Genomic DNA, 20745 nt, shown 5'->3' with positions numbered 1-20745 from the left:
ATTATGCAAGTAGTCCAGTGAAACAGGGAGCGTGGCACACACAGTTGGAGACGGGATCTACTCAGGAAAGACTTCAGGAAATAGATTTACCTGTAGTATGTCTCCTATCTTTCTTTTAGTTAAAAGAAACTTTGGTTTTCCCCCTCCCTCTTACGTCTTTCTGCATGTGTCTGCAAGGTTAAAAATAGAATAAATAGGCTTGGGTAGGGTTACAGTTATACCTTCATTTAATCTAATCAAGAGGTGAAGATGAAACAGCAAAAGCTTCCGTACAGGCTAGCAACACGCACGTATAATGGCACTGCAGCTTCAGGTTGCAATTGCAATGGGCTGCAATGGCTAAATACAGTAATGAACATTGCACTTGGCAACTCCGCTGAGGCTGAAGCATTTTAATGATTTGGGAGTAAGGATTTTGCTTGTGGAATTCTAGCAAGAGAGCTGATTTGATTTTTCTGTTATCTTCTGGTATGAGTGCAGCATGATATTAAAGGATAGTTTTGTTAAAGCCTTTGATCATTTAAACGGAACTTCAACTGAGCAGTGATGAGCACTTTAAAAATACAGGAAAACTGAAGATGTAAACAGGAGAGCAGAAGACTACAGAGAATCTGCAGGCCTGAATAAAGACGGTAGTATTTATTATGGTGGTGTTATCTTTGTATAAGCAACAGTAGCCTAAGCATTTCTGGAAGTGTTGTAATCATTTAAACTGAAAACCAGGTAACGTGTCTTTAACTGATCTACAGTAGTCACATTTGAAGGACTTCACTAAATATGTCAATAACTTACAGTGGCATAAGAAAATCAGTACAGCTGTACTAGATCAGACCAAAGCTCCAGCTAGATTAGTACCGTCTCCCTGCTAAAGGTCACTGGGGGGTTGCCTAAGGAAAGGGCACAAAGAGCAGGGCAAAGTGCCAAGTAAGAGATGCCTGTCCCTGGCTGCGTGGTCTGAGCTGCTGGCAGTGGCAGCTTCAGGAGTTCAGTAACTGTGGTGCACCTTCATCCCATGCAGCATTATGTTCTGCAGACAAAATATCTAAAATTAATTATTTAATTTTTTTTTTTTTTTTTTTTGCAATCCAGCTCTGCATTAAAACAGTAAAAAACCCCACCTCTCACTTGTGGCTTAGACACTCTCTGTAAGTAGGTGTGCTTACTTTCCTGTGGAACCTTGCTATTCTCAGCTAGCAAATTCAGTGCCTAGGCATATTAAAAGGTTACACATCAAAAACTTCTGCTGTCGACAGGCCTGAGCGAATGGCAGGGAAAGTACCAAACTGCCAGTGCTCACTCCAACTTCTCTTTAATCTGTTTTCTTAAGTACACTTCATGCATTTGACTTTCACAAATGGTTGTGACGAAAGACTGTTCATGAGAGTTTGTTTCAGATGCTGCGTGTGTGAGTCTGAATGCCAGTAGTTCTTGAAAGCTAACAGTCTTTTCATAGGCTCTGCATCTCCTGGAAGCTATTTCCATTTATTCTGGTTGCTGACAGGGATTACTAAACCTCAGAGACCCACTACATAATGCATTATAATACATTATGCTAACAAAGGCTATTATCGTGTGTATAGTAATCTGCAGGGTGCTAGACTGATTTGCTTTTAGGCACTTGTAGAAAGCTCCCTGTCTTTTGGGACATTCATTGATAAATATAAAGCACAAAAGAGTATTCCAGTGAGCTATGAACAACAGTACAGCATTTCTAGACTTCAGTGCAGTCTCCAGTTAGAAGAAACACTGCCTGATCACAAAGACATGGTATGGCTCTATGTTCCTCAGAAAGAAGCTATGGAATCCAAAATGGATGTTTTTAAAAATGGGTTAGACACATACCAGCCTGGAATAAGACTGGAATAACAGATTTTACCATGGGGAAGTGTACTGTTAACCTGTTAAAGGTTATTCTGTGATGAAATACACTTCATATTTTCTTCTGCAAAACAACTCTTGGCAGATGTTTCCTATCATTTGTTGAGCTTGCTATGTTTGCAGAAGTTATGGCTGTCCAAGAGAGGTGTTCTACCCTCAAAATATTGTTCTATGTATGTATTGAGGACTGCATCTTAACTAATTTAACCGATGCCTTGTTCACGACCTCTCTATGCCCATTTATGCTATGTGGTGCCCAGTGAGGGCAGAGAAAATCTACTTCACACCTTATTACACATCTCAGCTTTGAATTGCACCTCAGATCTTTGGGACAGTATCAGTTAAGTTTATCACTTCTGTTAATAAGGAAGAATATAATTCATATGATTCTGCCTTTTGAAGTGTGCAATGAACAAATCTTACGTGGTCCAACCTCCTGATTTGCCAAACATCTCCATGGCCTCCTGCTTTCTCACATAAGCAGAACTACCATAATTCTGTGTCCTTTCAGAGCTTGTGTCACACAAGATGAACTAATCTCACAAATATGTTTCTAAGTCAAAACAATATCTTGTTCTAACTTGCATCAATATGAAAAACTGAAATTGACTCCTCTGTTCAACAATCTATTTTGCAAGGTGTTGGAAAAAAAAGTATGTTGAATTTGTTAGTGATGTTCTTATGGCTATTCCAAATCCATAACTTCATTGACCTTGAAAATTTAGTTCTCTCAATGACTCCGTAGTACTGGGTCTTGTCACTCAAAAACTTACTCTAGCATCTTAATGTTGAAGGAAACTGCACTTCTCTTCTGTATTTTTATGAGGAAGAATAAAAGTAGCAACAGTTTTGAACTGTTAACTACTAGTACTGAAACTATAGAAATATAGTTATTAGTTACACCCCTTTTCAGATTACAGTTGGAGTTGTTTTCTGTGTTGACCATAGCTGCGCAACAGAATACAAATTCCTAATGCCTCCCGAAGCACTCATTCCACTGTGCAGTCTCTCGAGTAGTTGAGCAACATGGAAAATGTTCAACGGGGTTCTTATGAAGGAAGGAGATCCAACTACTCATCAATTTACACAAATAAAGGATTTCTTATTTTATTGTGGACCAAGAAATCAAGAAGTCTAGGTTTTATCATAAAGACATTATTCCCTGTTGACAGGAAACAACATGTGAGTTTAACATGAAAATAACCGACTGAAAAACTTGTTGCATTTAAGACTTGGGTTTTTTTTGTGTGTGGTGTTTTTTTGTTTGTTTGTTTTTTTTTTTTTTTTTAAGGACACTGCTATAAACCATCATAAAGTTCTTTGGAAGCTGTGGTGGAATTGCTGGGCATGGTACGACATTGGAGGCCAGCATCACTGGCTTGCAATGGAAGCTTGCTGGATATCACAGCCTGGCCTGCACCAGGATGGACCTGCAGAATCCTGTGCTACCTTTGCTGTAAACCACAAGAGACAGCGGTCTTTCCACAGCCACCCCAGTTCTGGCAGTTTTGAGGAGCTTTTGATATGCAGCCTTTGAGACAAAAAATAAAAATCTGATGAGCCTAAATGGAGGCACTGAAGGTTCCTACAGACTGATGCTCTGTTGGGATATCATGATGATGTGATCATGTGTCCTGTAATTCTGAAGTGGACAGAAAGTGGGCCCTTTTCTTCAGTGGGAAATGTACGGTTTTCAAGACCAGACTGGCCAAAGCCCCAGAGAACCTGCCCTGACCTCACAGCTGACTCTGCTCTGAGCCAGAGGCTGGACCTGATGAACTCCTGTGGCCCTTCCAACCTGAATAATATCCTGTGATCCTGTGAAGCAAAAAGCCCTGGGTCTGTGTGCAGTAAAAATGCCAGACCGCAGTTGTATTTGAAAGCAGTTTATTGTAATGCTGATGATTTGAATCACAAGGACACTCTCTTATAGCAATTATCCCTCAGGCGGACACAAGTCAGTATAGATTTCTCTGAACTTTGTGTTCTGCGAAGGGTGGTGTAAAGCTGAAAACAGCTGTCATAAAATTTGTCAAGCAGCAGGGGGAGCAAAAGCAACCTGAGCCTGCCTGCGGGAAAACTCCCTAACTTCACATCTTCTCCTGAAATAATCGGTTTCTACAGATCTAAGTCTCCCCATGCCTCCCCCAGCTTTCCTTATACTTCAGAGTGACAGAGCACGACATTCTTCAGAAACAAAGCTCGGTCCAGCAGCTGCAGAATACACTGACTCTCTGATAGCATTAACGTGATACCACATCTGCTTTCTCACCAACCGCTGCTGAAAATACTTAGATGGTATTTTTCAGGCTGGGTTGGGTCACTACCTTGTTTAAGATAGTCACTGTATCTTCCCATTGAATTATGCTGCTTTATTTTTTTGAGAAAGCAGGTTATTTTAATGAGTACAGCCTCACTTTAAAAAAGCTTGAATAAACCAACGCTGGCAGATTCCTAGGCTCTCTGTGAAAACTGTTGACTTCACAACTTTCTTCTGTCCTGAGTTTTCTGCAGCCCTTCCCGCTTCCTCTTGTGATTACAGAGTTATACCAGAAACATGCTCTAGCGACAATTTTTGACCCTTCCTCTTCTGCTTGCTCCAGCCGCTCATGCAGAATAGACCCTTTGTATGAAACCTGAACAATCACAAAGGAGACATCCGTCTCCACCTCACTGGAGCAAACAGAAATCCTTTGTTCCGGGACAAAGGCTCAGTGCGGCACCGCGGATGGGACAAGGCCCTCGTGAGGTTTTTATAAAGTCAGCCTCTGGTGCTCCAGCATCTTCCTGAGCAGGCAGGAATGCTTCCACTCGTGTCTGAAATAATTTTTACTGAAGCGGGAACTAAACTTGACCTTGAAAAGGTAAAAAGCTTCCTGAGCAATTGTCTGCCACTATGTCATGTTCCAATAGTTATTTTTGTGCCAGCAGCCTGAAGATAAAAAAAACAACTGTCTGGGAGTTCAGAGACAGGCAATGAAAACAAACTCATCCACTGGATGGGTGGTATTATTCTAAAAGCTGTCCCTGGCATCCATATATGTATGACAGCAAAGTATAAAGAATGTGGATTTAGTCTGAAAAGTTAATGCTGTTTTTTTAAAAAAATGTGAATATCCTAGCTAGGAGTTGTGAAATCTCCTTAATACAATGAGGCTATAATGAAGCCTATGATGAAATAAGGTTGGGGAGCATGGGGGAAATCTGTCGCTCTTTTTTTATTTCCTTCCTTTGTTTACTCATGACAGATAACAACACTGAACTCAAGTCACCCAGGGAATTCCAGATACTGGCACTGTTGGCAGTTGGCTTTGTGTCCTCTGAGAGGGACTGGTTTCTTGCCACAACATTTCTTCCTGTGGATTTTACTGCCTCTCAGTCCTATTATCCCATGACTCTAATAAAGCCCAGTTGTAACCTTTCATAATAAAGAAATGCAGAAATGTAAAATAAAGAAAGCCAATAAAAGGTAGGAAAACGTGAATGAACCTTGAACGCAAATCCACTGGCCTCTGCAATGGCTTTAACTATTGGCTGCTTTTTGACCTGTGACACTGAATGTCACAGGTATATATGGTGACAGCAGAACATGGCCCCTATGCATGTTTTCCTCATTCATCTTTAAACTTGGGAGAAATCACAGAATCATGGAATTGCCTAGGTTGGAAGGGACTTTTTAGATCATCTAGTCCAACCAGCAACCTAACACTGACAAAACCCACCACTAAACTATATCACTAAGCACTACGTCTACTCATCTTTTAAATACCTCCAGGGATGATGCCTCAACCACTTCCCTGGGCAGCCTGTTCCAATGTTTAATAACCCTTTCAGTGTAAAAATTTTTCCTAATATCCAGTCTAAACCTCCCTTGACGCAACTTGAGGCCATGGAAAGCTAAATAATGCTACACACTACTTTGGTTCTGAAAAAAATGCAGTTTGTGCTGTTTCTTAAAGCCAATTTCTAGCCATGCCTAGGCTCTTTTTTCTTATAAAAAGGTCTTCCTGAAAGTAAGTAAAAAATACCAGGAATGGAGGGATACACTGCAGTAGCTACTCTGAGTCTGAAGCTCTTCAGCACTACACAGGGGGAATTAGTTGTTCTCAGAAGCAGAAAAGGAGATATTCAAGGAAAATCTCCTGCTGAGGAGAGCTGTAAGCATGACCTTGGACTGGGGAGGATGAGCTTTAATCTGGATGAACTGGACAACGTACTATAAAGTACAATTGCTTTAAATTTGTCGGAAGGGGAATGAGGGTAGGCAGTATTAATCTATGATTTGATACTGTGTGATGCATTGAAAAATTTCAATTATTATTCAAACTCTGAAGTTCCATAGTCAGACTTAACTTCCTTAAAAAACAAACAAAAAGCCCCACAAAAATCATATAACCTCGGTTAGCTTTAGAAAGCAACAAAGGCTTGCCCTAGTTACTGTAGTAACACAAGCTACTTTAAGAAAGTTGGCTCTTGAATAGTATTCCATTTATAAATTCTAATGCAGTGGCTGGTAACTGATGTGCTGGAACTATAACGCTGCAAAACTCTAGCTCATGTCCCTGGCCACGTTTGTTAAAACACTAGCACTTCAAAAACTGAAAAGCATTATTGCCATCAGAAGTCATGTTACCTTTTTGATCCAGAATTCAAATTTGGTTTTCTACAGAGTAACTTAGCATGTGCAATGTTATAGTTTGAGCACATGAACACTGATAAAATCACAGATTTCATTGTTTAGATGAAAGAAACCATCATGATGAATCCTGTTTTACATGGTGTGGCTAACGTGTTTTCCTCTAGTAAGGCAGAAATGCTACAGTAGCCAAATCCTCAAGACAGAAGAGATTAATGAGGTTTATAACCGGGTGTCATATTGCATTCCCTTTTTGCAGGAAAGATGTATCTGAATGGCCAAGGAAGTTAAAGTACAGCTTCTCCTTTTCAGACCCTGATGCTATTTTTTCAACCATGAGTCACAAATTCATGACAAAACAAGGCTTTGTTAACTTCAGTCCATTTGTAACTACTTATTCAGCTGCTGGGCTCTCCCGCACTGTCACTGCACAAAGACTACATCTTTAGCTCTCTCTTTAGCATTAAATATGCCCGTATTTCACACCCCCTTTCCCAATTCCAGCTTGGCCCTGGTGGGACATCTTCTATATGTCTGCCATCAGTCATCCCTATGAGAGTTGAGACGGACGAGTGGGAAGGTTTCAGCATTGCATGCAGGTCAGGAATAAAGCACAGAGAGGAACACCTGAATTATGGATCTCAGAAATCACCACTTTCCTCTGAAAATGCTTTCTTCAGCTTGTGAAGTAACAACCAGCATTAGCAGCCTGGAATGTGTACAGCTATCAAAGCTGTAAGAGTTGTAATAACTGGGTGATTTTCTCAGGTGGCAACCCTCTCTCAACACAGGCTACTGTGGCATCAGTCACAAGGAAATACAAACAGTTCCCCTTGCTTTTTCTGGTTCCCCTTTCCAGCATCTGAATCATTTGAAACCACAGGGATGAGGTAGCAGATACTTGGATGAAGACCTTTTAAGTGACAGTGAAGGAGGAATAACACAGTAAAAGCCCTGGTAGTGTCTTGCATTGGTCAGAATTTGCAAATCACTTTGCTGTACTCTAGGTTGACCTTTACCTAGACTTACATATAAGCAAGCCTAAGTCAAATTATCCTGAACGCAAGCTAAGGATGCCTAGTAGGATAGCAGTCAGTCTTGCTGCGCAGATGCAAAGAATTCTTTAACTTCTCTCCTTTACCAGCAATTGCTTTATGTCTCATTGTTTAGCAGGACAGCACAGCTGAAAACATCAAATATGTCACTGTCTTATGTACGCAAGAAACTTTACTGTCTTACGTACTCAGGATACTTCGTCATGTGGAAAATTAACTTATAGGTAAATGCAGAAAATGATACGAAATGGCATATTTATTAATCTAGAGATTGAAAAATTGAGATCAAATGGGCCTACTGAAAACTGGATAGCCTTTGGTGACCCTCACAGGAAAAATCAGCTGCAGGATGATGGCTGGGAAATAGTAAGATTTGCTGAGTTCAACTGGAAATTAAACTAAACTATCGAGTAAAAAGTGTTTGGTAGATAGATAGCGTCAGAGTGGGAATACATCAATAAACTAATGCTGTTTCAATAATGTACTGTACTGAGTTGGTATGAATATTCTGTCTTCATTCATGTGGGCTCCAATTTTATCTGCCAGTGCCTACATTTCAGTGGCTGGTGAAGCCTTGCTGATCAACAGGACAGGAGAGTCGGCAGATGGTATCCACTTGGCAGTTCCTAGTTTGGCACAACCAAATCCAAAGCAGAGCACAAAAGCTTGGGCATCTGGAGCTGCCTTTTAAACAGATGAGGCTTCTCAGCCTGAATGAAACACAGCTGCTTCGCTGCTTCTCTTCCACAGTGACTGGCTCTAGCTCTTACAGAATTAAGAAATAAGTAGAAAGCAGCAACTACCGAGTCCTGTATTCTGTACTTTAATGCTTTTATATCAGGAATTTCCCCGTCTACGCTGGCTTCCATGTTCTTGACCATGATTTTCTTCTCAAGTCCTAGGTGCTTGATGATTGATTATAAAAGATAACCAAGCAGATGATGTCTGGAGATTGGGCAAATGATGGGATGTCTTGCAGTAAACTGTCATCAAATGGGACAGAGACTTGCCTCCTGCCTTTTTCAGGGTGAAACTGAACTATCCCATCACAGGGGCCCAGCAAAAGAAACCCTGCCACTCTGGAGCCCTCTCTGCTGTTTCAGGACTGTGATGGCATCCCTCTATTGAATCTTGCAAGATCAGTTAAAGAGCCTACGGTCCCCAGCAGCCTGTTCCACTTTTCTGCCCACGGTTGGGGGGAAATAAGAGATCAATAGGTGAACATGTTAAATGCTGCATCTTAAAATTTCTCATCATTAGAATATAAACCCCCCCACTTACAATTATATAACTACACTCTGCATATGATTACATACTTATCAGATACATATTTATAATTACATACGCTATACATTGATACGTAAGATGAACATAGCTGCCAACTGATGGTAGCTTACGCTGCTGTGCTACAAGATGTAAGCACTGGAGAGCTGACACAATGCCTGCATGCGGCTCTTCCGTAGGGGCTGATAACGTCCAGCAAACGAAAGAAATAGACAGTTGCCAATAGTAACTCCTTAAACTACAGATGCTCATCAGCAGGAGCCCTTAGAAATCAATATGTGTTTTTTCCCCTGTCAAAAGGATAGGTTCAGATATGAATCAAAATGTTACATTCTACTTACAAAAAAATTTAATATTTTATTACAGAATATAAAAAATGGCCTAACATAAAATATAGAAAGTAATATTCTAAGTATTAGAAACATTTTAAAGCTATCATTAGACTCCTCAAATATGGACAAACCTGACTGTAAAGCAAATGACATTTTGACATGTATTGACACACACTTACTCAACTGTCAGGCCCAAACTGACCATCTGTTTGCTCCTAAGCACATTAAATTTAAACTTTTATTGAGATTTAAATCTAGTATAGGTTACCTGGCATTTTTATTTGGTTACCACAACACAACTGATGATTATCAATTTGTTCAGCTTAAGTGTCTGAGCCTTCACTTTAGATTAAACTTCATGACAATGTTTGTTTTGGTTTTTTTTTTGAAAAAGAGATTTACAGTTTTTAGTAGTTTGTCTGTGGTTTGTAACAAGTAAATCTGAAATTTTTAAGCCTTGCATAAATCACACACACACACACTAGTGTAAATGTGAAAGCTTTCCCTCCACTCTACCTTTCAGTCTCCTTTTGGGATAGAAAGAAATGAAAAATCACAGGGCAAACTCGAACATCTGGATTTTGTTTCTTACGCAGTGTCTGCTAATTAAATATAAGATAGCATTCTACACAGTTAGCTTCTCCCCTTAATCAGTCTGTTTATTCATTAAAACTGCTGCTTTCCCTGTTTGTCCGTAACTACATCTCCATTTAAAAAAAAAGCAAAGCAGCACTGAAATTCCTTTTATGATAGCACTGATGCTATTATACTTAAAGCTGGAAAGAGCTTTGAGCTGTTTCTAATAGAACACACGTTAAAACTGAGGAGTACTGTGCATCTCTCCTGCTGTACATTAACTTGGTGACAGACGGATGAACGTGGCGTGGTGCGCACCGCATGTCACCCTTGGCACCTTGAGCCTGTCTTATTGGTAAGGGAAAACCTGTTGTAACACATAGAGCACTCAAGAATATGAAGACAGAACTGGCCACATGTCTTGCTGACACTTTAGTTAACAGGAACCATGCAGCTAACAGGAGCTGGTGTTTGGAAATGTATCCCTAAAGCACTGTGGTCTGTCCCAGCTGAGGCTGCTTGAAGAGGAAGCTGAACTGAATAGCATGGTTCAGTAACTGCTGCTCTAAGAACTGATTGCTCCTACGAGGAAGTACAGACTATTCTGGGTCATTTTTAGTGATGGTGAGCTAGGGAGCTTTCACAATGGTCTCTGAGAAATTGCTTTCTCTGATTAGCATCTTGTACGCTCTTCATGCAGTGATCTTGCTTCAGCCACATAGAGCTGGCCATGCTTTTAGCCTAATAGCAGCAACTTAAACGTGCGTGCTCACAGCTGTTGTTAAGTAAGACATCCCTTGCCTTCCAAGCTGACTCTGAGACATGAACAGAGGCCACCGCTCCCAGTCCCCTCAGAGAGTTAACTGTCCCACTTCCCCTAGTGCTGCTTGCAGAGCTCAGGGCATGCAATTTCACCGACTTGTGCAGGATTTGCACACAAACATGTGCGTGAGGGCATGGCTGTGACCACCACATGGCGTGGGCAGCAGCAAGTGCAGTGAAGGAGCTTGTGCCCTCCCAAAGGAGCGCTCTGGTCATCACTTTCATATAGCGGGCATTAACTGACATGAAATCAGCCTGGGAAGCCTTGCAGCTCAAAGGCAGATGGCCAAGTGTCAATCACGTGGCTGCCAGCAGCTAACATTAGCCAGGGAAAAGGATTTGAACTAACTGCAACTTCTGTGTCATCACAGAAGACTTAAGGAAGAGCTCAACTGGGAAATGGGGACAGAATAAAAAAAAAAATAAAAAGAAAGAAGGAAAGAAAGAAGGAAGGAGGGAGGGAAGGAAGGAAAGAAGGAAGGAAAGAAAGAAAGGAAAAAAGAGAAAGAAAGAGAATTTGGCAGTAGCTGTGCCCTTCAGGCTGCCTTGGAAAACCCCTGAATTCTGCACTGTGGTGTCTGAGCTCAAAGACACCGTTGCTATTCTGAGAAAAGCCCTTGCTGAAGAGCAGCCTATTTGCTGTTACTGATGCTGGGTAAGGCAGGGTTCCCTTGAGCAGCTCACTCCACGCGCAGCCTGCCCCTCCACACACAGCCCATGAGCAAGAGACAGAGCAAACCTTTGCTGCAATGGAGAAATGCAGTAATTTAGCACCCAGACAAATTATTTTGGGAGTTCTTCACTGTACTGAGGCTGACACATCCCACAACCAACAGGATGTGTGCTATAAATGCACCAGTTTTCTTTCTCTGGAGTCTGTGTCCTTGCTTAGTTTACAACCGTGCAAAGACCACAGGGCTGACTTGTAGGGTCATCTGAACAGGTCTAGCATTGAACCAAAACGTTTAGTTCTTCAACAGCGTTATTAAGCAACGACAGCAAGACTGTCATTTATTTGGAGCAGTATCTCTACTTATGTATAGAAAGAAGCATTTTTGCCTGAAATGCCTAACGGCAGTGAAGTAACAAATAATGATAAGCAGCATTATGCACACTCCTTAAGCTGAGTGTAAATTACCAAGCATGCCATATTTTCTAAAATATGAACCAGTCTCTTAATTCCCTTCTAAAATAAGAACCAGTCTAAAATCAGAACCATTCCCTTAATTCTATGCATAAAATTCCTCAACTGAGTCCTTTCCCTCTGCTATATAAATTTTACATTCAGTTACATAGCCACAAAAAAGGGCTGTTGGAAGGAGTTGCCACTTACCACCAAAACAACATCAATACGACTAATCACATCAGCTCTCTTACATATTGGAAGTCTAATGGCTTCTATTTACAGCCTTTAAATAAAACAGCTTGTCTACATATTTTTCACTAAGCAATACAACTAAGAACTATACCTTTTTTTCTACTCTGACCCAATGCTGCCACTATCAACAAGGGCGAAAAAGTACTTCTTGTGCAGGTATAACTGGTCTGTGGAAGGATGTAGGACATTTTTCTTCCAACTCTATGAAATAGCATGTCTTCATTATTGGGGAGGTTTCCCAGGGTTTCGTACTGGAAGGGTACTTTCCTGCATGGTTGATGTTCATATTAAAAATTTCACTGTTATTTTTTCCAGTGGTTAACGGATTTCCTTTATCTTTCCATCTTCTGGAATCCTTCTATAGATCATCTACTGAAGAATGGATTCACATGACACGTCTAACTATTTAATTTGTTTTGATCTCTTGGTCAGCCTGGGAGCCTGTTTCCCACTTTCCCTCTGATCCCAAAGAAGAAGATGTTACCTGTGGTGATGCTACTAGTCTGTCTGCCATTTGTTGCAATAGATCCTCTCCAGAAAAACCCCGCAACTGCTGATGGCCATGTGAGCTCAGTTACAGTGGCCATCTGATCTGGCTGCAACAGAGGCAAATTTTAAGTCAAGTTCCTTAGAACCTGTGGCACATAATAACTTGAGTCATACCAACGTCCACTGAAGCATTTGCAGGCTCAGGCCCTTGAACCAAACTGACTCTTTAAAGCTCATGTGTCTACTTTTCCGCTCTGTCTGTTGACAAGCAATCCTAAGAATCTGTCACTAGTAGGCAAAAATAGAAAGAGGACAGGAAAAGCTATGGACCTCAAAAGCGTTTCTGGAATTTCAGTGTGGACAAATCTCTCATGAAGAGCTTATGAAAGCACTGCCCTTGAAAGTACTTCTGGGGAAAAAAAGCACCCTGTAAAGTTACAAAACAAAAGTCTATTGCAGTAATTAAAAATTACTCTGCAGAGGATGGTGATGGTAATTTGAGAAGCTCATGGTCCATCAGAACTTGAGTAAGATGTTAAATGCCCAGAAGGGTTAAGAAAACAGTCAGTTCAGAGAAAGCTTTGAGACGGAAATAGTATTCTCAGAACAACTTATAAAGACGAAACCTTTTCCCTTTGTGGGTCTCTAACAATACTGACAGACTTCAAGGGAGGCTCCGGCTGTAGAGAGCATAACCTTGGCCTGGCACAGCACACAAGGGAAAACCTCAAGGTGTGTGATGGTAGATAAGATGAAAGCTGTGGAAAGTCTCCAGACAATGGCCAATTCAGTGGAGGCATATGTCTGTCTCCATCCCATGCTGTAGGAAACAGAAGTTAGAGCCAGAGCTATTGGTCTCTAAGCCACATGAAAAGAGTTCAAGCTTAAATCTAGAAATTAATAGACAGAAAAGATGACACATCGGCTCATGCAGTTCTGTCTTTGATGGCGGCCAGTTGTAGCTGTTCAGGGGAAAAGTATATGAAATAAAGAGCAGAAGAAATCTCCTAATTCAGCTATGAATGGATTGAGTCGCTTCATTTTCAACCGTGAAAATACGACAGAGTACCACATCCCACTTTCCCAGGTCGTTACAAGGGGGCGGGGATGGTTACAAATATTTCAGGCTTGTTACTGTAAAGCTTCCTTTGATGTAAATTAGCTTCCCTTCATGCACAGGCCATGTGCAACTCAGTCAGAAAGGCTCTACACTAAAAATGAAGGGGAGAGAGAAATTATGTCAGCCCTCCATTACTCAGCAGTTAATTTCTGAACGTGGGGATAGGAGAGTTACAAAGCAGCCAGCTAACGCATGGAAAGTACGCAACACTGGGGACAAAGAGAAAACCTGCCTGGAGTATGAACAGATTCAATTTTAGGAATTTAAGCATTGTATCCTAAAAGAATTGTAGCATTCCCCACTTGCTTTTCTATTGTGAGGAAGGCCTTTTTCTGTGAGAAACTCATTTTCTAGGTTCTCCTTTGGCTTTTGTCCTGCCTAGTGAGATACTGAGGAGAGAAGCTGTCATGGCCCCGAGGGCACCACCAGCCCTAACCCTCCCTGCCCAGTCCCTGGGGTTCCCCCCATGTCACCCATGCCCCAGGACCCTTTGTGAGCCCCCCAGGGTTTCCCCTCACTGTGCCCACAGCCCAGGACCCCATGTCAGACCCCCGGGGCCATCAGCCCCTGCCCCAGCGATGCTGCAGCAGGGCTGGTCTCCAGCTCCCCACACCCTGCCCTGCCCCGCCATGGGCCCCGCTGAGCCCGGCCCACCCACAGGCCCAAGTCCCCGTCCCCAGGGAGATGCCTGGTGACAGTGCTGGGGCTGCCCCGGTGCCCCCTGGCTGCTCTGCTCCTGGCTAGGGAATGGAACGGGCCTTGGCTGCCAGCCCTGCCATGACTGACCCTGGAAGTCCTGGTGCCTGGCGGTGCCCTGAGAGGACCCAGCCCAGGCCTCCTTAGGACACCGTGCGCGGATTGTATGTCTGCTAATGACTGTCACGGACAGCGGCGTGGCTGATAATGCAAGTCCACTCCAAGTGGATAGAGGGTGGCTTGACCAACTCCAAGCACTAACGTAAATCCATCCTATGTAGAAACAGAAGTTGGATTCACCCTGATCATCTGCTCCATTATTTGTTATGATCCCTACCACCTGCATGTGTTTTCTTCCACAACTGCCTGTGTGTTGCTAAAAAGACTTGTGCAGAAACAGTTTTCTTGGGGAAGACGCACTGTACGTAGGTGTGCAAGCTGGTCACTTTGAAATGCTGCAGGCTCGCAAAATTTCTCCCTGAATGCCAGCCCCTTGCAATGTTTCACAGCACAGACAAGGCTTTAGATCCTGTTGTCAGTGTCAGCACCATCTCTAAAATGGCTGGTTTTAGTTCATTTTGAGAGTGAACAAAATCAACATATATGAAAGTACCCCCAGCACGGGGGCCCAGTGCCATGCGAGGCAGCAGGGAACAGCTACTGCGGTTTTGACACGTGCTGCTTGTCCCACCATTTGCCACAGATGAAGGATGTCCAGGGACAGGCAGCCATCCCACTGCCCATGGGACAAATGCGGTTTGTCATTTTCCTGATGCGCAGGTTACTGGAAGTTATGGTCATTAAAAAAAAAAAAGAGGAAAAAAGAAAAGCAGATCTCTGATATCTCCTTGAATGTGGAGGCTGACTTGAAATGAAAAGTAGTGAGAATTAAATAAAATAACTCTAGCCCTTAAGATATCCAGCCTGAGTTAATGATAGTTGATTTTCTTAGTACGCCAGTACTGTGATCACACTCCTTCCTCCAGATAAATGCAACAGAGCTTAATAAGAAAAGACAACTCACCTTTCTTGAACTGCTAGTGCTTTTAGCATTAGGTAGAGGACATAATTTCTTGGTTGAGATGAAAGACAGAGTTAAACAAAGGTTTCTTACCGTTAAGGACAATGCCATGCAAACAAAAGTGAACTTCTTGATATGTGTCGCTGTGACGGTGCTGTTGGTGTTCACCAATTTATTGCTCGGGTTATTCTAGGGTGAGAGAAAGAGATAACAAGCATTAGCTTGGCTCCAGACTACTGAGAGGCTGACGGCACCAGAGTCATGTGTTGGACCTGACTGTCTGTGCGCCTGCAAGTCTGCCTTTGCTTATTTGCTTTTTAACCTAGAGCTTTCTGAGTACTTTGTACCATCACAGATTATTTTCCGCTTAAACTGACAGCACCTGGTCCTATGGTCACTGAGGGCTGAGTAATCTTCCTACTTTTCTAAGGAATAAGTCCTATTTAACAAATTCATCTTTGAAACAGGGTGGTAGCTCTAAGGAAATTCTACGTGATTTTTTTTAACCTTAGTTTAAAGTTTGTAGCATGTTTTCACAGGAAAAATAGGATTCCATTCCTTTTTACCACAGAGTGGTACCAAATCCAGACACCAATGCAAGCACCCTTACTGATCCAATTAGACAAGTAGGTAATACAAACAACCCTCCTGGAACGACTGGCTCCGTTAATGCAGTTTAATGAAGAGAACATAATTAGGATTATTAGATGTTCCACCTTGAACATGGGCTCTGTACTCACATGGCAGCAAAGTTTTACTTAAAACAACAACAAAAGCCCTCTTCCAAATGTCTAATATAGCAAATGAAGCTAAAGATTTAAAATTGCCCTCAGGGAACACATAAAAACAAACTAAATGGTCTGTGAAAGGAGAGGGTGGGATATCAAAAGCAGGGCACCATTTGGAGCCCTGTAGAAATAGGCTCTTGGTGATCTATTGCATTCACCCTGGGGCTGTTTGAGATACACCAGTATGTGTCCACGCTGATAAAAAACGTACCATGAGATCTAGTACAACGTTTATTCATCCTTGATGTAACTCAGGTAGAACAGCCGTGGCTGTCACATGGTCAACCTCCTAAAGGAGGCTGAAGTTACTTGTAAGACAAATAGGAACTTACGCAAACAGATGTTGGGAGTGGACAAACCCAACATGAGCTCTGTGAAGGGTACATGACTTCACACACATTCAAGTAGTTGATGGAATTTCGCTATTTAAAGCTTTTGTGGTGATCAGTGCAGGGATGGCACCTGCACAGCTCCAAACTCCTGCTTAAGTATCTCCTTGGGTGCGTGAGGATGCATGTTGGCAACCCAGACCCTAAAGCAGGAAGCTACTCCCACGCCTGCCCTTTTTGGGAACAGTTTATGAAAACTCTCTGTAAACATTTATTTCACGTGTCTATTCTTATTCCTTGTGTTTCTGAAGGAATACTTTGTTACTGTTAGTTTTTATGTATGTGAGGATAGGCCTTGCTTACATCACCCACCAGCGTTTAAACAAACTCTGCTGCGTGGCTCAACTTTCTAACAAGGCTAAAATAATAGAGAGGCAAGAAAGCATACCTAAATCCAGGCATCCAAAAGGGCTGTGAAGAAAAAGGGCTCTTGGTCATTCCTACCTCGCTGCTGCCAACTGTGCCCTTGCTGTACTCCATCCTTTGCTCTAACTCTTGACCATATACTCTTTAGTCCTATCTCTTGCACATAGTTTAGTTCTTGGATCAAAACACTATGCAGATTACGGAGCAAAAAGAGTATCCACTCCCACCGATTAATCAGATAAATAGCACCCTCTCACAGTCGGTGTTGTTGCTCTGAATCAGACGGCAACCACAGTCCATTAAGATTAATGGCAGTATCACCATATAAAACAGTAAACAGAGCACAGAAGTTGGATATGCCTGTTTTCTTTTAGCACATCAGTAGCAAGCCTTAACCAGAATGTAACTGCTAGGCCATGAGGTTGCTCTGGACACAGAGGCTCATAATAGACTTAAGCAGGACTCTGCATCTCTTTTACAAATGTCAACAGAGGTAACGATTTCCCTGTGAAGACAAGAATCTGACTTCTCCAGTAGAGGCACCGAAGAGGGGCAAACTTTCTGGATCTCAAACCCCATCAGTCAGTTAAGGCAATGCAGTGTGCTTCTGATGTCCATCAGCATTGTCAGCTTTCTGAGTAACAGACAAAAGAACATGGGAGTTCGCATGCACGCAAACTGTTTCAGCATCTGAAAATCACAGTGGAGGCTTTACAGAGTCCGGAAATTAAAAAGCACTTCTATCCAGACTCTTCTGAGAAAGCCTTAGCTTAAGGAAACAAAGCTTTTGAAAGGCACAGTGACACACAAATGACATGTGACCGAGGATAGAGCAATTCTCACAGCGATCTAAAAAAACCCACTGTGGGTTTCTGGTTTGGTATTTATTGTCTGAAAGGTATGGTGGAGGCATTTGCACACATGGTTGCTAGGATGAGCTACCCTTTATACTGCTGCTACCTCACTTAGTGCATTTTATGCCAAATTGCTCTTAAAAAATGCAACTAAAATCCTTATTATATAGTCTTTTGGCAATTAGATAAACTGTAGCTATCTGTGCCTTACCCTAGCTTTTTCTTCCTCAGATTTGTTCCACAAGAGCTCTATGAGGAGCCTTTTAACTGAAATAAACAAACAGACAAATCATGGTCTAATCCTGTCACCACTGAATTTGGCAGCACATCTTCCACCAGTTCAAGGAGACCTGAATTTCGGAGTCTTAATTGCTGTTAATTTTGCTTGGCAATAGCGCATTTGATTGTTGCTCGTAAAGATGAGGTTAGCAGCCCCTGTGTTTCCTGTCCCAAACCACTTTTATCTTGCAGTTTATTGGTTTTGCATCTGCAGTTCCTTTTATGCAGCGTGATCTCTGAGAAAGCCTGCATATTGTATTTTATCTGACAGGTCAATTTAGCTGTACACAGGCAGGATAGGAAGTTATGACGGACTAGACTTTTCTTTGTTTTGTTTTTAAATTCTCCTTGGAAATATGGTGGATCATATCAAACGGGGCTTGCTTCTGTTAAGCACGTCCCTGAGCAAGCAAACATTTTTTTCATCAGTATTTGGAACCAGAAAGTTCAGTTACTAATTGGTAAATAAAGGGAAGGACAGGATCGGCATTTGAATTAGAGTGTCACAGGACATGACTGTTCTTCGCACAGCATATGGCCTAGTGAGTAGCAGTTCTAAAACAGAGCAAAAAAAGAGTCTAAACAAAATTAATTTGGTTATATATTTACTCTGTGCTCAGTTCCAGGAGCAGTACTTGCATTCTTATGTACTTACGTGTTATGCCAACAAAAATCTTCATAGTCTCGGTCATCTAAGTCAGTACTACTAAAATAACGTGTGTTATCTGTGTTACTGTCACTCTATGAAACAACCTTTGCTAAATATTAACATGAGCAAACGAACCCAAACCCATTTGAGAAATACCACAGAATCTGGAGCAGAGACATGAGCTTGCTCACTCGCTGATGGACACTTTGTGAGAAATCACTGCATTAGCTAAGCAGCTACATCATAGTAAGTGAGGATTTTTTTTAATCCTTAAAAATACAGCACCTATCTATTCAAAAGGTAGCTTAATGCCTTGTAACACAGAGCTAAGGTTAAAATCATAAATCAGACAACAGCTTGAAGCCACCAAAACCCAATTCATTTTAACTAGGATTTTAAGAAAACCTTATCAATGGGACAAGGAACAATAGGCATCAAAAGCAAAAGTAAAGAGAAGCAAAAGCACAGACGGCCATTAACACAGCCCTGTTTAATCTTTGGATGGTTTATTACTTAAAGAATCTGTTATACTTGATTATGGAGCCATGAACTAACTTTCTTCGTGTTTGTTTGGCAGAAATTCCTCTGATATCACTGAAGCCACCCCTAAATGAAAATGTCGTAACAGAGAGAAAGAGGAGGACTATGGATGTGAAACCACATGAAAAGCATTTATTACACCCCTAACGCAGGCACTCACCTTGTCAAAAGCAGGGTATACTGCTCTGATCTCTGTCAGCCAGCCATACGGCATGTGTCCCACAGGATACGTAGCTGTCAGAATTGCCACCGCCTATGAAAAGAGACAGGGAAACGTGAACTTCAAATTTTTGAACAGAACAGTTAAACTAACATAGGGTGACATTTCCCACCAACATCACCATATTTGACCTTGACGGAGCAAGAAACCAGGCAGGCGACTGGAAGCTCTTTGTTTCAGGAAGACCACCAGAGTGTCCAACATTTGGCCCAGTGTTTAAAGCTTAGGAAATCTTTTGCACCATGAAGCTACATTACTCAGCTTTATTGTTTCACCATTACTCTGATACTTTGCGGTAACAGTTAACTTGAGCTGGTGTGTTCCCCTCAGCCAGCTGAATACCCCCCTCCCACGTTGTTCCTGAGTTATTTTACCTACAGATAACACAAGCAGCAGAATGCCTTACAGCTCACAGTAGCCTTGGATCATATTTTGTAAATTTAATTTATACACATTTAACTTGTTTAATTGGTGGGATCCCAAAACACATGCACAAAAGCTTTCCTAAATATCTAGAACCTGTATTTGGTAAGTGAAAAAGTGCCTCACCAAAGCCAACACCATAAAAGTTACCCCAGTCACCATAACTGTGCTGGCAGTCCAAACAGAAGCAGTGGGAGTTGGCCAGTGCAAGTGGACTTGCTGTCCTCATGAATGTGCTACAGCCTAGCCCTTCATAGGGACGTCCTGCCCACATTGAAAGTTGCTGATATTACTGAACAGGGGACCTATAAAACGTCTGTGTACACTGGTGCTCCAGACACTGATGTTTTCTGTGTTGTCAGCACCTCCCTTTTCAGAGGCAATTATTTCAGAAATCAGAGAAAACTGAAATGTGACCATTACTGTTCATGTAAAAAGGCTAGCAAACCAGCAGCTATGACATATATTTGCAGCCATCCTAATGGCAACAAAATGCAATAGGCTAGCTATGAAATGTGATGCACTTAAAATCAAAAGTTACCAAGAAATGCAAAACTAATCTCTGCTAACCTGCTCTGGCTCCCCTTGTACCAAGATGCTATTAATGCATAGCCTGATCCCTGATTTACACATGTAGAAGCGTTAGTGTTTCCTAAATTCTCTCTCCACAGCTGTTTATTTGCTGTCACTGGCAACTCCTGAGTGAGTGAAATACACAGTATTACATATGACAAATTAGCCGAGCTGACAGAATGTCTGTTAGGCATCAGCTGTTTGAATTTTCCTTTCCATTTAGTGACTTACAGCTTTGTTTTTCCTATAGAAAAAGCGTGAGAGATGTGCTAATGACTACGTGGATCTAGACATTCTCCCACCAAAACTGGCAGCAAAGACCTCTCACGCTTCTCAAGAGACTAGGTCAGCTCATGATGAGCAATTGGTGAAGGCTC

The 20745-nt window shown here is 41.9% G+C and overlaps 1 protein-coding gene across 1 annotated transcript in view; it reads right to left on the bottom strand.

The window, feature by feature from the left end:
- ANKH (ANKH inorganic pyrophosphate transport regulator) overlaps window positions 1-20745 on the bottom strand; it is a 109707-nt gene that overhangs the window by 16678 nt on the left and 72284 nt on the right. Inside the window, exons 7-8 of the mRNA XM_063326131.1 lie at window positions 19313-19405; window positions 15381-15476 (exon numbers count right to left, since the gene is read on the bottom strand). Of these exons, the coding sequence (XP_063182201.1) occupies window positions 15381-15476; window positions 19313-19405 (189 nt within the window). The remainder of the gene's footprint in view (window positions 1-15380; window positions 15477-19312; window positions 19406-20745) is intronic.

This window comes from Chroicocephalus ridibundus, chromosome 2 (assembly GCF_963924245.1).
Source record: "Chroicocephalus ridibundus chromosome 2, bChrRid1.1, whole genome shotgun sequence".
NCBI lineage: Eukaryota > Metazoa > Chordata > Aves > Charadriiformes > Laridae > Chroicocephalus > Chroicocephalus ridibundus.
The sequence above is the reverse complement of the archived record's forward strand: the minus strand, read 5'-3'. Positions and strand labels throughout refer to the sequence as shown.